This window comes from Phyllostomus hastatus, unplaced genomic scaffold (assembly GCF_019186645.2).
Source record: "Phyllostomus hastatus isolate PE091 unplaced genomic scaffold, TTU_PhHast_1.1 phas_contig_209, whole genome shotgun sequence".
In the NCBI taxonomy this organism is placed as follows: Eukaryota; Metazoa; Chordata; class Mammalia; order Chiroptera; family Phyllostomidae; genus Phyllostomus; species Phyllostomus hastatus.
This window is the reverse complement of record NW_025333735.1, coordinates 2,875,345-2,889,651: the sequence shown is the minus strand read 5'-3', so window position 1 is coordinate 2,889,651 and position 14,307 is coordinate 2,875,345. Positions and strand designations below refer to the sequence as shown.

The 14,307-nt window shown below is 37.4% G+C and overlaps 1 protein-coding gene across 1 annotated transcript in view; it reads right to left on the bottom strand.

Annotated features, from left to right (window-relative positions):
* Positions 1–14,307, bottom strand: part of COL24A1 (collagen type XXIV alpha 1 chain) — a 342,153-nt gene that overhangs the window by 42,704 nt on the left and 285,142 nt on the right. Inside the window, exon 48 of the mRNA XM_045835493.1 lies at positions 13,650–13,757. Within this exon, the coding sequence (XP_045691449.1) occupies positions 13,650–13,757 (108 nt within the window). The remainder of the gene's footprint in view (positions 1–13,649; positions 13,758–14,307) is intronic.

The window sequence follows — 14,307 nt, the reverse complement described above, 5'->3', positions numbered from 1 at the left end:
CAGCCACATCTTTGGCACATAGCCACAGATATGTGCCAAACTGCCTACTTGGTTTATTGTTTTATTGAGATATAATTGGCATGCATATAGTATTATACAAGTATAAGTATAGAACATGTTGGTTTCATATGTTTATATTTTGCAATATGATTAATACAGTAGTAGTATAGCTAATAACTTGATCATGTCAACAAATATTTATTATTTCTTTTTTGTTGTTTTTAGAATGGTTAAGATTTGGGTTCTGAGCATCTTTGCAGTTTACAACACAGAATTGTTGACTATAATTACCGTGTTGTGCATTAGCTCTCCAGAAGTAGTTATCTACAAGTTGTAAATTTATACCCTTAAATTGGCTTTAACTTCTGCAGGAAAGTGTCAATTTTTCATAAGACTGAAACTGCTGGCTACTTAAGGGTTGGATTCTAAGGAAATACACACTGGATTAGTAATGACAACAACAACATCAACTACAAGACTTATTTTTTATTGAGTGTCTTCCACGTATCATAAATTGTAATGGCAATATGGTTATATTATTTTATTTTTAAGTATATTTTATTAATTATGCGATTACAGTTGTCCCATTGTTTTCCTCCCCTTTATCTCCCTCCACTGTGCACTTGCTTTCCCTCCAGCATTCACCCTCTTAGTTCATGTCCATGTGTTGTACTTCTAAGTTCTTTTGCTTCTCCATTCCCTATACTGTTCTTAACCTCCCCTTGTCTATTTTGTACCTACCATTTATGCTTCTTCTTCCCTGTACCTGTTCCCACATTCTCTCCTGCCCTTTCCCCACTGACAACCCTCAAATGTGATCAAAATCCATGCAGTTTGATTTTCTGGTATTTCTGGTTGTCTTTTGTTTTTAAATTGGTTGTTTTCCTTCTTTTGGTTGTTTGAGGAAGTGATATGTATCTACCTACATCTCCATCTTGGTGGGAACCTGGACTGCTTTATTTAAACTGATGTCAGTTATAGAAAGATGACAGAGTTGCCTTTTACTTTGACTTCCCTGTAGAAAATGGAAGGAATAACTTAAGTATAAATCTGCCTTCATTCTGGATCTGAATGGAAAGATCTGGAAATGAAAATGGGGCTATGTGCACAAATTTAGAGTACAGACACAGAGACAGACTTTGGAACAATGATGACTAGTTTGTTTTTTTCATTTCAGTCCCATCTTATGGTATGTTCTTCTGTCATCCTTTATATATCTGGCTCAGTCTTACCTTCAGTGCTCAGTAATAGTAAAACAGAGCAAAGAGACTGTCACTACGTTATTTTCCAGGTCCCTTGGTTTAGGTGCCTTATTCTCATTAGGATTGACACAAATACATTAAGAAATAAGTAAGAAAAAACTAGTTTATTATAGGCAATGATAGAAATCCACATTGAAGAGAGGATTAACAAAGGCATATTATCTTAAAAATTATATTGAGTGAAATGATAAATATTTTATGCTAATTTGATTGATTTTTCAACAGTAAAATGATAAATTTAAAATAACACTGAACTTGAAATTAGTTAATTTTTCAAAAAAAATACTATCCTTGGAATTACAAGGAAATTTTTTCCTTTCCCTACTGCCAAGCACCCTCTGCGCTTATGGTATCATGCTGATATAGTTATTTACTGTGTGAAAATATAGTAATTAAAATTAATTTACTCTCTATAGAACAGAAAAATGACTGTGACACCCTGATATTTTTTACATTATTAGACAATATATTTCCTGTATTTTTGGTTAAGACAGCAAACTAATGAGTTATAAAAGTAATACTTTGCTTCCTTTACTCCAAGCTACTAAAAACATTCAATTTAAGTAGGATTTTTTCATTTTATTTGGCTTACTAAATATATCCCTCCAGGAAAGAATTGGCTGTTTAAAAATATGTGGGATAGTAATTATTAGGTGATTATATGCAGGGCTACAACATACAGAAATAATGTAGCATTCATATATTTTCCTACAGTGCCAGTCATACATAATATGGCTGACTGCTAGAAATAAGATTTATGAATGAGCTGTGTATTAAATTTAGGAGGCAACTTTTGAATCTCTAAACATATTAAAGCTTATGGGACTCAGAGCAGGGTTGAGGTGAGTCTAGGTAGTAAAGGCAGGTCTGCTTGACGTTGGTCCATTCCCAAGAGTATACAAAACTCACTCTTGTTCAGTCTTAATGAATACAGGCATTTCAACATTGTATTACCTCGCAGAAATGATTTACACATTTCCATTAGAACTACTGGTAGTTTATCCACCCTGCAAAATGGACAGTGCAAATGCCACTATAATATTGAACAGAAGAGCGTATCATGTGAAATCTTTATACAGGCTTCATCCCAAAAATCACAGGACTAATGGGGACTGAAAGAGGATATTTCACTTATACTTTGACTCTTAGACAGGTCTAGGCTCACATCACTATGAAAAAATTAAATGCTTATGTTTTATTTCAAAAATGACAAATCTTTCTCCACACTATCTTATCTGATCCTCTGATAATCCTGTGAATATGCCAAATACTTCCTGACTGCAGGGTTTTGTTTTGTTTTTTTCATTTCAGTCCCATCTTATGGTATGTTCTGTCATTCTTTATATATCTGGCTCAGTCTTACCTTCAGTGCTCAGTTGAAGTGTAACCTCAGGGAGGCCACCATCGTCTGCTTCATCAGTAATGTTTCCCATTATGCTCTATACCAAAACCCTATCTATTTCATTCATAGCACTTACCACAGTTTGTAATTAAAAATTTATAGATTGCTACTTAATTACTTGGTTGATCTATTAAATTGTACTTTCTGGGGTGTGGGTCAGAAATGCTCAAACGTCAGCAGTTTCTTGCTGTTCCATGTGTGTTCACCAGGGCAGTTCCCTGCCTGCCTCATTCACTGCTATATTCCCTAATGTCCAGCTCTGCTAGGCACTAAACAAGTGTTTGTTGAGTGAATAAATGTTAGCTTAACCATAAATATTTGATATTATTTAAAAATGATAACTCAAGATGACAGCATAGGTAAACATGGCTTGCCTCCTCACATAATTACCTCAAAATTACAACTAAAATATAGAACAACTATCACGCAGAACTGTCAGAAATTGAGTTGGATGTATGTCTGACAACTACAGAATTAAAGAAACTGCATCCATCCAGACTGGTAGGAGAGACAAAGATGCAGGATGGGCTGGTCCCACATCTGCAAGTGGTGGATGAAAATTCAGGAGGGATATCTTAGGAATGAGGAGTCCTAGCCCCACACAGGATCCCAGCCCAGAGTTCCAGGGCCAAGAAGATAAATACCCATAACTGCTGGCTGCATAAACCAATGGAGATTAAGTTGGTGGAAGAAACTTCTGGCGTCCCAAGCAGTTCCCTTTAAAGAACCCACACACAGGCCTACCCAGACTCACTCCCTCTGAGCTTCAGCACTGGGGTAGCGGCTTGAAAGGCACCAGTGGCATATGGGGAGGAACTGAAGTGTCTGGCATCAAGGCAAGAGCTAGGGGATAGTTTTCTCTCAGATAGGCAGGTGAGCAGAGGCCCTTGTCCCTTTCTGAGCCCCCTCTCTCCCAGAGCCACAGAACCAGCAGGCAGGTGCCATATCTGAGACTCTGTCAGTCAATTTGGCTAACCTGTTTGCCCCACCTTGGAGATCTCCTGAGATGGCATCCCACCCAATTCATAGGCCCATTCAAACTGTTACTCTGCCTTTTCCATATGAATGGCTGCTCTTGGCTCATGCTTCACAATTTCCTAAATCCCATCAAACAAGCAATAGCCAGCATCAGTGAGCCCCCAGCCTCCATACCTCTGGCTAAGTGAACACAGGCCCAGCACTAGCAGCAGCCAGCCTAGATTCACAGTTTGATTTTGCCTAGGAATATCCAAGGCCAGCAAGTAGCAGCCATCTCAGATTGTCTTATTGCTCATGCAGGGTGTTCCTGGGCAGAAAACAGGCTGGGGGCTGACCATGGCTTGTACCACCCAGGAAATCCCAGAGCCTGCATACCCAGTGGACAACTACAGACCACATCAGAGCATCACCACCTGGTCCCTGCAGAACTGATCCTCCACGGAGTACAGAGGTTGGTGGTCAGTGGTCACAGCCAGTCTTTGCAGCTAATTGTCTCAGGTTAATCCCTCCCATTGACCTGCCAAAAGCAATCAAGGCTCAATTACAAGAGGAGGTATACTCAGCCCACATGAAGGGTGCACCATGAGTACTCAGCTTGGGTGATAGGGAAGGCTATGCCACTGGACTCTATAGGACACCTACTGCATTAGGCCATACTACCAAGACAGGGAGTCATAGCAGCTCTACCTAATACATAGAAACAAACACAGGGAACCTGTGAAAATGAGGAGACAATGAAACATAGTCCAAATGAAAGAGCAGATCAATGTCCCAGAAAAAGAACTAAACAGAATAGAGATAAGCAATCTATCAGGTGCAGAGTTCAAAACACTGGTTATAAGGATGCTCAAGGAACTTAGTGAGTATCTCAACAGCTTAAAACAGGTCCAGTCAGAAACAAAAAATACACTAATTGAAATCAAGAACAATTAATATGGAAACAACAGTAGAGTGGATGAAGCTGTGAACCAGATCAATGATTTGGAACATAAGGAAGCAAAGAACAACCAATCAGAATAACAAGAGGAAAAAATCCCCCCAAAAGAGGAAAGTGTAAGGAGCCTCTGGGACAACTTTAAGAGGTCTAACATTCACATCATAGGGGTGCCAGAAGGAGAAGAGAAAGAGCAAGAAATTGGAAATCTATTTGAAAAAATAATGAAAGAAAACTTTCCTAATTTGATCAAGGAAATAGACATGCAAGTCTAGGAGGTCCACAGAAGGTGAACCACAGTGAACCACAGATGGTCCCCAACAAGACGGATGAAAAGAGGCCCACACCAAGACACATCAGAATCAAAATGTCAGAGGTTAAAGATAAAGAAAGAATTGTAAATACAGCAAGAGAAAAGCAGTTAGTTACCTACAGGGGTGTTCACATAAGATTGTAAGCTGATTTCTCAGAGGAAACTTTTCAGGGTAGAAGGGATTGGCAAGAAGTACTCAAAGTCATGAAAAGTAGGGACCTATATCCAAGACTGCTCTACCCAGCAAAGCTATCATTTAGAATTGAAGGGCAGATAAAGAGCTTCCCAGAATAGAAAAACTAAAGGAGTTCAGCATCACTAAGCCATTATTATATGAAATATAAAGAGACTTATTTATTTTTCAAAGTTTTATTTTTCAAAACTTCGAAAAATAAAATGGCAATAAATACATAGCTATCAACTATTGTATCCAAAAAACAAACCTAGCAAAGAACAGAGATAGACTTATGTAGATATGTAGGACATGTAGAATATGTTAGGATATGTAGAACATTTTATGGTTGACAGATGGGAGGGAGTATCAAGGAATGGGTGAAGCTGGTGAGGGGATTAAGAAGTACAAATAGTTACAGAATAGCCATGGGGATGTAAAGTACAGTATAGGATGAAAGAACTTATACGCATGACCCATGGACATGAACAATGGTGTGGGGATAGCCTGAGGAGGTGGGAAGTGCTGGGTGGAGGGGGGCAGAAAGGGAAAATTGGGGAGAATTTTTATAGCATAATCAATAAAAATAATTTAAAAAAGAATATGGTGTAAAACGGATGATAACTCAGTAGGTCCATGCAGTATACTAAGCACTTCACATATAATACCTCATTTGATTCCTATAAAAACCACATGAATTATGTATTATTGTACTTATTTTACAGGTAATGTTTAAGATATTAAGGAGCTAACACAGGTTAATTTTAAACTCCAGTCTCCAAAGTCATACTTCTTATGCAAAGAATATTGATTCCTCAAATATTTATTGAGCTTCTTTTATGGGTCTGACACTGTGTTAGGTGCTAGGGATACACAGATGAATACAACACAATACCAGTTTTATAGAAGTTCACAATTCTTGGGGAAGAAAGACATGAAGATAAGTAATCAGAAACCTTATCATTCAGGTTCTGACAGAAGCAGTGTGAAAAGAACACAGAAGTTCAGAGCAGGCATGCTGAACTGAGTGGAGTCCCAGACGTGTGCCTGAAAGGAGCTAACAGTTCAACTTAGTCCTGAAAGATCCAAAAGTTGTTCTTCCTTAATTTAGAGGGAAAGATCAAAGTGCTTTCCAAACTGAGGGAAAAAATGTATGAACAAAGGCATGAAAGTGAGGGAAATACATAGACTTTGGTGGATATCTAAGTAATTAAGTACATGTACTTGAGGGAGTACAGCATAGTGGTTAAGAACACAGGCTCTGAGTCTGCATGGCCTGAATTTGAATTCTGGCTCTGTCAGTTGTTGTCTGTGTGACCCTGGATAAGCTATTTAGTTTTTTGAGTCCCTGCTTCCTTTTCTGTAAACTGGAGATAACATGTTTACCTAGTTCATGGGGTTTTTGTGAGGACTGAATAACTTTATACATATTCAACACCTAGAATACTGCCTGACACACAATAAGAATTTAATGATTGTTTGTTGTTATTATCACTGAAATGCACACATGAGGAGGAAGGTAGAACATAAGACTGGATATGTAAACAGAGTTCAGATTGTGAAGGAACAGCATTCCACAAAGAGTATGAACTAGGTTAGATTGGGTGGGAGTCACTGAAGATTCAAGTAGGAACATTAATCTTTTAGCAAATCTTTCATTTTGTTGCTAATAAGCAGTCAAATAGACTGAGTTTCATCTGCTCTGGAAGAGTTCCTAATGAGCAGGAAATGGGCCAAAACAAGCGGCAGGGGGAGAAGAGGGAAAAAGTGGTAATCCAGATAAGCCGTAACTAGAGAATCAGTCTCTTAGTGACCAAGAGTTAACAGGATATGCTGAGTGTAGATCTGGTCAAGGAAGGTACATTTCTTTCTTCAAAACACTGACAAGAAATCTTCTTAGAAACTTCTGCTTCTTTAGTGTGACTAGTTCATGGACCAGAAAACACAGCCTAGGCAGGTGGCAGGACTGCGCTGGTGTTTCTAATAGAAGCTCCCGTGGTGGTCCTGCTACTCTGTGCTTGGATTATGAGCTGGCTGACGAAGTGTGTTTTCCCTTCTTATACTGGACACAATCCATAAGTGGAAAACTCAAAACTTTCAATGTTCTTTTAAGACAAGCATATCATTTGAGACAACACTTAAGCCTGTGTTCACCTCACAAACTGCAGTCAGGATTGAAAAACCTTGATTTGTCCTAAATCAAGTTGTTAGCTGTGCTTCTTCCCCTCTTTTCCAATAACCAATTTTATTAGTTGTAGCAATGAAAAATAAGGACTGGTAAGCCTTCATTTTGATGACAAATAGATTTATGATCTTTGCAGAGAAAACTTGTTTTTTTTTCCATAAATGATTGAGGCACTATGCTTGTGCAGAAGTCCAATTCAATGAAAACAGCATGTAGACTCATTTACTACAAATGTGCTAAGTTGAGTAGTCTTAAAACACTCATTTGTATAGGAGGAAATTAACACAGGCAACTTTGAACTTCCCCAAAACTGTCCTTTGGTTATAGTCATGTGACCTTGAAAAAAAACTATTGAAACTGCAGTGCATTTGCCAGGAATTCTTTAAATCCTTGGCTACACACACAAAAAAAAGGACAAAAAGAAATAAAGAATATTGTTTAGGAAAACCAGGCAGTTGCATAATGCTAGAAATCCCAGAATAAATATTTTTCTCAGTGGAAAAATCCAGCAGTCTTGGAAAAGTAAGCCAAAAACACCACCATGCCATGATCTTAAGAAAGAAAAAAAAGACCAAAGGAAAGATGTCCTTATCCATTGTTGAAAATATTCCATAAAATTTGCTAGTATTTAGAGACCATATTACTCTCTGAAGTAGTTTTTCCATTAACATAGTAGGTTTTAGAAGTAATCATACTAAAAGTCACATTCCCTAATGACCAGTTCAGCCATTGCTACCTAATTCCATTGAAAAGACACTATCATTCTACTTTCACAGCAATCATTCTACAGGGAGCAGAGACATTTGTAAGAAACATTTCCATATTCACAAATACCAAAGTAAATCTTGTGGTTAAAAGGGGAATTCCTCAAGGAAAACTTGTTTTGTTTTTATTTTGATGAATATAAAACACTTTTAACACTTAACAACATCCTGTTACCCTAAGTACACATGTGAAATTATTCTAACTTATTCTTACAAAAAGCTAAAAAACAAGAGATGATGATTTATGATCTGATAAATCATTGCTTACTAATTGCAATACCAGACATCATTCAACTTCATGGTCCTGAGAGGTATTCAACATTATTGTAATTTGTTCCAATTTCTTTCATCGCAAAATTCAATGAGCTTTTTATACTAGCCATATGTAAAGGGACATGTCGTTCAGAATCTGGCTTTAAAAAATAATCCCCAACTAGAAGAAAAATAACTTAGGAAATGGAGCTAGACTATGCAGGTTTTGTTGTCCTACCAATTCATACTCAGATTCTCCCTTCTCTTATTATGTCTTCAGCCTTTCCATCTCTACTAGCTCCTTCTAGCATTTAAATAGGGCCAAGATTCTCTATTTAAAAATACTTTCTACCTGAATCTCAGTTTCATCTCTAGTTATTGCCCTACTTTCTCCTTCAGAGCCAAAGTTCTCTACTAAATTGTCTGACTTTCTTGATTCTCTCCTAAGCACTCCAATCCTGTTTCTGCCCCCACTCATCAAGCCAAATCATTATTTGCTAAAGTTACCAATGACCACCATATACTAAAATACAATGGTTACACAACTCCATTCCAGGAAGACAAACAACCCAATTAAAAAATAGGCAAAGGACTTGAACAGACACTTCTCCAAGGAGGACATACAGAGGGCCCAGAGACATATGAAAAGGTGCTCAACATCACTAGCCATCAGAAAGATGCAATTAAAACCATAATGAGATACCACTTCACACCAGTCAGAATGGCCATCATAAACAAATCAACAAAGAGCAAGTGCTGGAGAGGTCATGAAGAAAAGAGGACCCTAGGACACTGTTGGTGGGAATGCAGACTGTGACTTTCACAGATGGAAGGCACTGAGGAAAACAGTATGAAATTTCCTTAGAAAACTAAAAATGGAACTGTTTTATGACCCAGCAATCCCACTGCTGGGATTATACACTAAAAATCCTGAAACACCAATTCAAAAGAACCTATGTACCCCGATGTTCACAGCAGCACAATTCACAATAGCCAAGTGCTGGAAGCAACCTAAGTACCCATCAGTAAATGAGTGGATGGAAAAACTGTGGTACATTTACACAATGGAATATATTATGCAGCAGAAAGAAAGAAGGAGCTCCTACCCTTCATGACAGCATGGATAGATTGGAAAGAATTATGCTAAGTGAAATAAGCCAGAGAGTGAAAGACAAATACCATATGATCTTACCTAGAAGTGGAACCTAAGCAATAAAACAAACAAGCAAGCAAAATATAACCAGAGACATTGAAATAAAGAACAAACTGACAGTAACCAGATAGGAGGAGGAAGAGGGATAATAGGGGTTAAGGGGTCGGCAGAGTGGGCATCAAGGAACATGTATGAAGGACACTTGGACAAAGCCAAAGGGGGTGGGTTGAGGGTGGGAGGTAGGGATGGATGGGGGCTAGGGGGCATGGTGGATTGAAAATGGAGACAAATGTATTTAAACAACAATAAAAAATACTTCATCTTAGTAGCTTTTTGTATTAGTCAGGGTCCTTACTTGCAAACATTGGAAACCAACCCTGGAGACTTTAGGCAGAAATTTACCGAAGAGACAATGAGTAGCTCATACAATCACTGATAAACCTGGAAAAGCAGGTTTGAAAAATGGATAGAATTAAAGGGAGGTCAGGCAGCCTGAATTTGGGCCCTGCAGTGTGCACCAGCCTTGGAAACTGAGGTCTACTGATGTTACTGCTTCTGTGTATCACCAACTCCCCAGTGAAGGCCTCATGAATATAACTGATTGGTTAGGCTTAGGTCATGGGCCTACATCCTTGTTTCAATGAGGGGCTGAGACGTGAGAGTATGAAATTTTTGACTTCTGTAGGAGACACTAGTCTCCTACAAAGACTAAAAAAAAGGAAGTAAACATAAACATGAACTTAAGATGTTGAGTAGCCAAAACAACAAAAACACAATTAATAAACAAATGCCCAGCCCAATGCACTCTCTTAGGATTATTATATATACTTGATGACTTTTCATTCCTGGGATATTCTTGAGTTTTCATGGCATTGCCTTCTTTTTCTTCTATCGATCACGATCACTCCATTTCAGTTTCCTTTGAAGTCTTCCCTTCCTCCTGTATCTGCCTTCTAAATGACAGAACACCTCACAGCTTGATTCTGGACCTTCTTTCTGTTGTGTACTTCATATTTGTGTTTGCTTTTTCCATTTGCCCCCCAAATTCATTCACTGCCCCTTCTCGATCATGTCATTTGTTCAGGGAATCTGACCTTCTTTGACTACATCACCTAGGTTCCCTCGTTCCCATACTTCCAGTTGGAGTTGGCCAATGATTCAACTAGTGGTGCAATGGTTCTGTACCACTAGTACAGAAGTGTGGGCAGAGAGAGAGAGGTAATATCTTTAGTTCTCCCATAACCTTCCAGCTTTGGTATTCTGTCCTTTTCCAATAGCTCCACATCTCAACTTGACTCTCAACTTGACATTATTTTTTTTCTTTAATCTTTCAGGTCTAAGGGTGGTAACCATTTCTTACCATTGATAGCCTCTAAGTTCCCCACATTCTTCATTGGCTGTTTTTACCCTGTCTGCATTTCTCTAAAGAGTCTCTTCAAAATTCCAGTTGAGTATTCCAACTGCTCCCTAATAGGATTCTGATGAGTGCATTTTTATATGTTGATGACTCTTAAAATAATATTTGACCTCCTCTCCAAGCTCTAGCCTAGAATATCCAATTACTGACTTACCTCCACTTAAATGTCATAAACTTACCCATAAAATTTCATAAACTTATCCTTCAGTCTTTTTAGTGGGGTCCTACAGTGCACTGAGTCAGAAACTTGCATAAGTTAAAAATGTGAAAGTGATCCTTGACACCCCTTTCCCCCCCTCACCTCCCATAATCAAATATCAAGTCTTATCAAGCCACCTCCTGCATACCACTGAAATTCATCTACGTCTTTCCATTTCCACTTCCCCAGTGTGGTCTAAGCCATGAACATATGTAGCCTGGAATACCACAGTAAATAGTCTTTTTATTAGTCTCCTGCGTCTAATCTTTCCACCTTCCAGACCATTTTCCATACCGCAGCCACAGGGCATCCTTTGAAAAATGTAAAATTGGATAATGTCCCTCCTAAGCTTAAACCTTAATGAATTCTAATTACCTTTAAATAATGACCAATTTCCTTAATATGTCCTTCAATATCCACCATGATGCATCCCCTTGTATACCTGAACAGAATCAAACTCTATTACTCTACACCCTGCTCACTAAGCTTTAGGTCCCAACTGGTCTTGTTATGGTTCTTCGAACACACAATGTTCTTCCTAGCTTTAATTATGCAGTTGTTTCTACCTAGCTTGTGTCTTCCCTGTTCCCCAACGTAATCATTATTTCTAATTTACTAACTCTTACTTATCTCAGTGTCATTTCTCCACCCTCCTCCTACACAGAACACCACATTACATAATTGTAAATTACTGACATAAAGTCAACTGGCATAAGAATACACCTGTGAGATGATTATCACAAGCAAGATGACATACCCACCCGCCCAAAGTGTTCCGTGTCCCTTTGTAAGCCATCCTTCCCATGCCTGCCAATGTGCATTCCCATCTCCTAGAAACCACTAATTTGATTTTTGTCACTACAGATTACTTCACAATTTCTAGAATTTATGTACATAGAATCATACAGTATGTGCCCTTATTTTGTCTGCTTTTTTAAAACCCAGCATATCTACTTTGAGATCGCTTCATGGTAACATGTATCAACAATTCATTCTTTTTATTGCGAACTAGTATTTCATTGCACATATATACCACAATTTGTTTAGTGATTCATCTTTTGATGGATGCTTGGATTGTTTCCAGTTTGGGGCTATTACAAAGAAAGCCACTATGAGTATTCATGGACAAGTTTTTGTGTGGACATAGCTTTTATTTCTCTTGGCTAAAAGTGAAATGACTGTGTCATATAATAAGAGCACGTTTAATGTTTTAAGATAACTGACAATGTATAGAATAATTGACATCTTAATAGTATTAAGTTTTCTGATCCATTAACATAGAATATATATTACTAATTTAGGTCCTTTTAATTTCTGTCTGCAATATTTTATAGTTTTCAGTATACAGGTTTGTATATTTTTGGGGGGTCAGACTATCCCATTTTAATGCTATTCTAAGAACTGCTTTTTAAATGTCAGTTTTTGGTTGTTTATTGTTAGTATATAGAAATACAATTCAGTTTTGTTTATTCACCTTGTAGCCAGAAACCTTCCTATATTTCCTTATTAGTATTTTTATTTGTTTTGTTTTGATTTGAGCTACTTTTAAGACTGAGATCTCAAATGAAAGTCCTCTTTTAACAAGATTGATTTTAATGGCATAAATCTATAAGATATCTATTTTAGTTAAAAAATACTAGCCTGACTATCAAAGTTTTCTAGGTCTTAACCTAATGCTTTTATGTTCTGACATATTGCCTCTAAAACAAATAGACTCTAATAATATTCATCTTTACAGATAGAATCTAGGCAGATATCTATTTCTGAAATAATTAAGTTTGTTATATCATAGTTTCATAGTTTTTTTAACAAATGAGATTACTCATCATAGTGAATGAAAAATATTAATTTGGATTTGGATTTAGGTATAGCATCATGCTATGTTTGATAAACAACTAGGGTCAACTTATTTGTTAAGAAGAGAAAAACAGATGTGCATATACAAATAACGGAAACGTAAAAGGGTACATTTTAGTGCGTTCTTGAAAGTATGTGGTTAATTTTTCTATTTTGAGTGAAAACAACATGGAAAACAAAAATATCTTGATTATGATGACAAGAGGAAGGAAAGAAGAGAAATAGCCAAATGAAGATAAAATATGATTTTTTAATTTCTGAGAAAATAAGGTAGAAATTTTATAGAAAAATAAGAGAGAATCTGTATCACTGTACCACCACCAGATAAACAGAGAAAAAATATCCACACAATTTTTGTAAAGTGAAATACTGAGGCTGTTAAAGTAAAGGGAAAATAATTTTTGGCAGAACTGCCTAGAGGTACTGCCAAGGCTCAGATGTTCCAAAGGTGGTTTCTGATGAACTCAAAACATAGCCAGGGTGGGTGGCCCCTAAAACTTTGCTTCTTATTTACAAGATTTTATATGTGTAAAATGGCATAAATTACAAATATGCATTATTAGATATAAAGTATCTAAGTGAACGTACCCATTGACACTCTCTGGAAATCATAAACATGATTTCAAAATAACTATTAAAGATATGATTGGCTTAATTGGAGCCAATGTCAAAGCTAAGGAAGAAAGCTGGAATATCTATGGTTTAGCAAGGAGACACTATTCATAAGACATAAAAAGCAAAGAAATGTGCAGTCTACTCACGGGAAGCCCCTGTGTTCCTGGTAGCCCAGCTTTTCCAGGGTTTCCTGAAATGCCATCAGTGCCGTGATATCCTTGCAGACCCTTTGGCCCAGGTAGGCCTGGAAGTCCCTTGGTAATTAAAAATTACTTGATTATAGAGAGATACTGTATAGATGATTAAATAACAAATATGTTTATATTTATGGGGGGAGGGCATTTACATTTTTAATACCCTGTCCCAAAATAAATCTTCCTGTTTCTTGGATTCCTTAATGGTTTACTATTTGGATTCAATAGATCAGGTCACTGCCCTTATGAGTTCCCTAAACAAAAGTGCCAGCTAATTATCCATTTACTGTGTGTCCTTTTCAACTCTAGTGTGAATCTCTGGTTGTCCTCATTGGGCCAGCCCCTGCTTTCTCCACCTGTAGAGAAAAGATCAGCCATGTGCACCTGTCAGTTTAGAATATAGGTATAGATGGCATGATTTGTAAGGGTGAAGTTTCTAACTATCCTGGCAGATCAACTGCTGTTGCATCAGCTATGATTTAAAACATCTTAGACATGGAAAAACAAACAGTTCTACAGGAAATAAATATCTTTTCTTTGATTCACAAGTATGTTCTTCTCTATGCTTCCAGAGACCATCTACAAAAGCTCATATTGTATTAATTTCCAA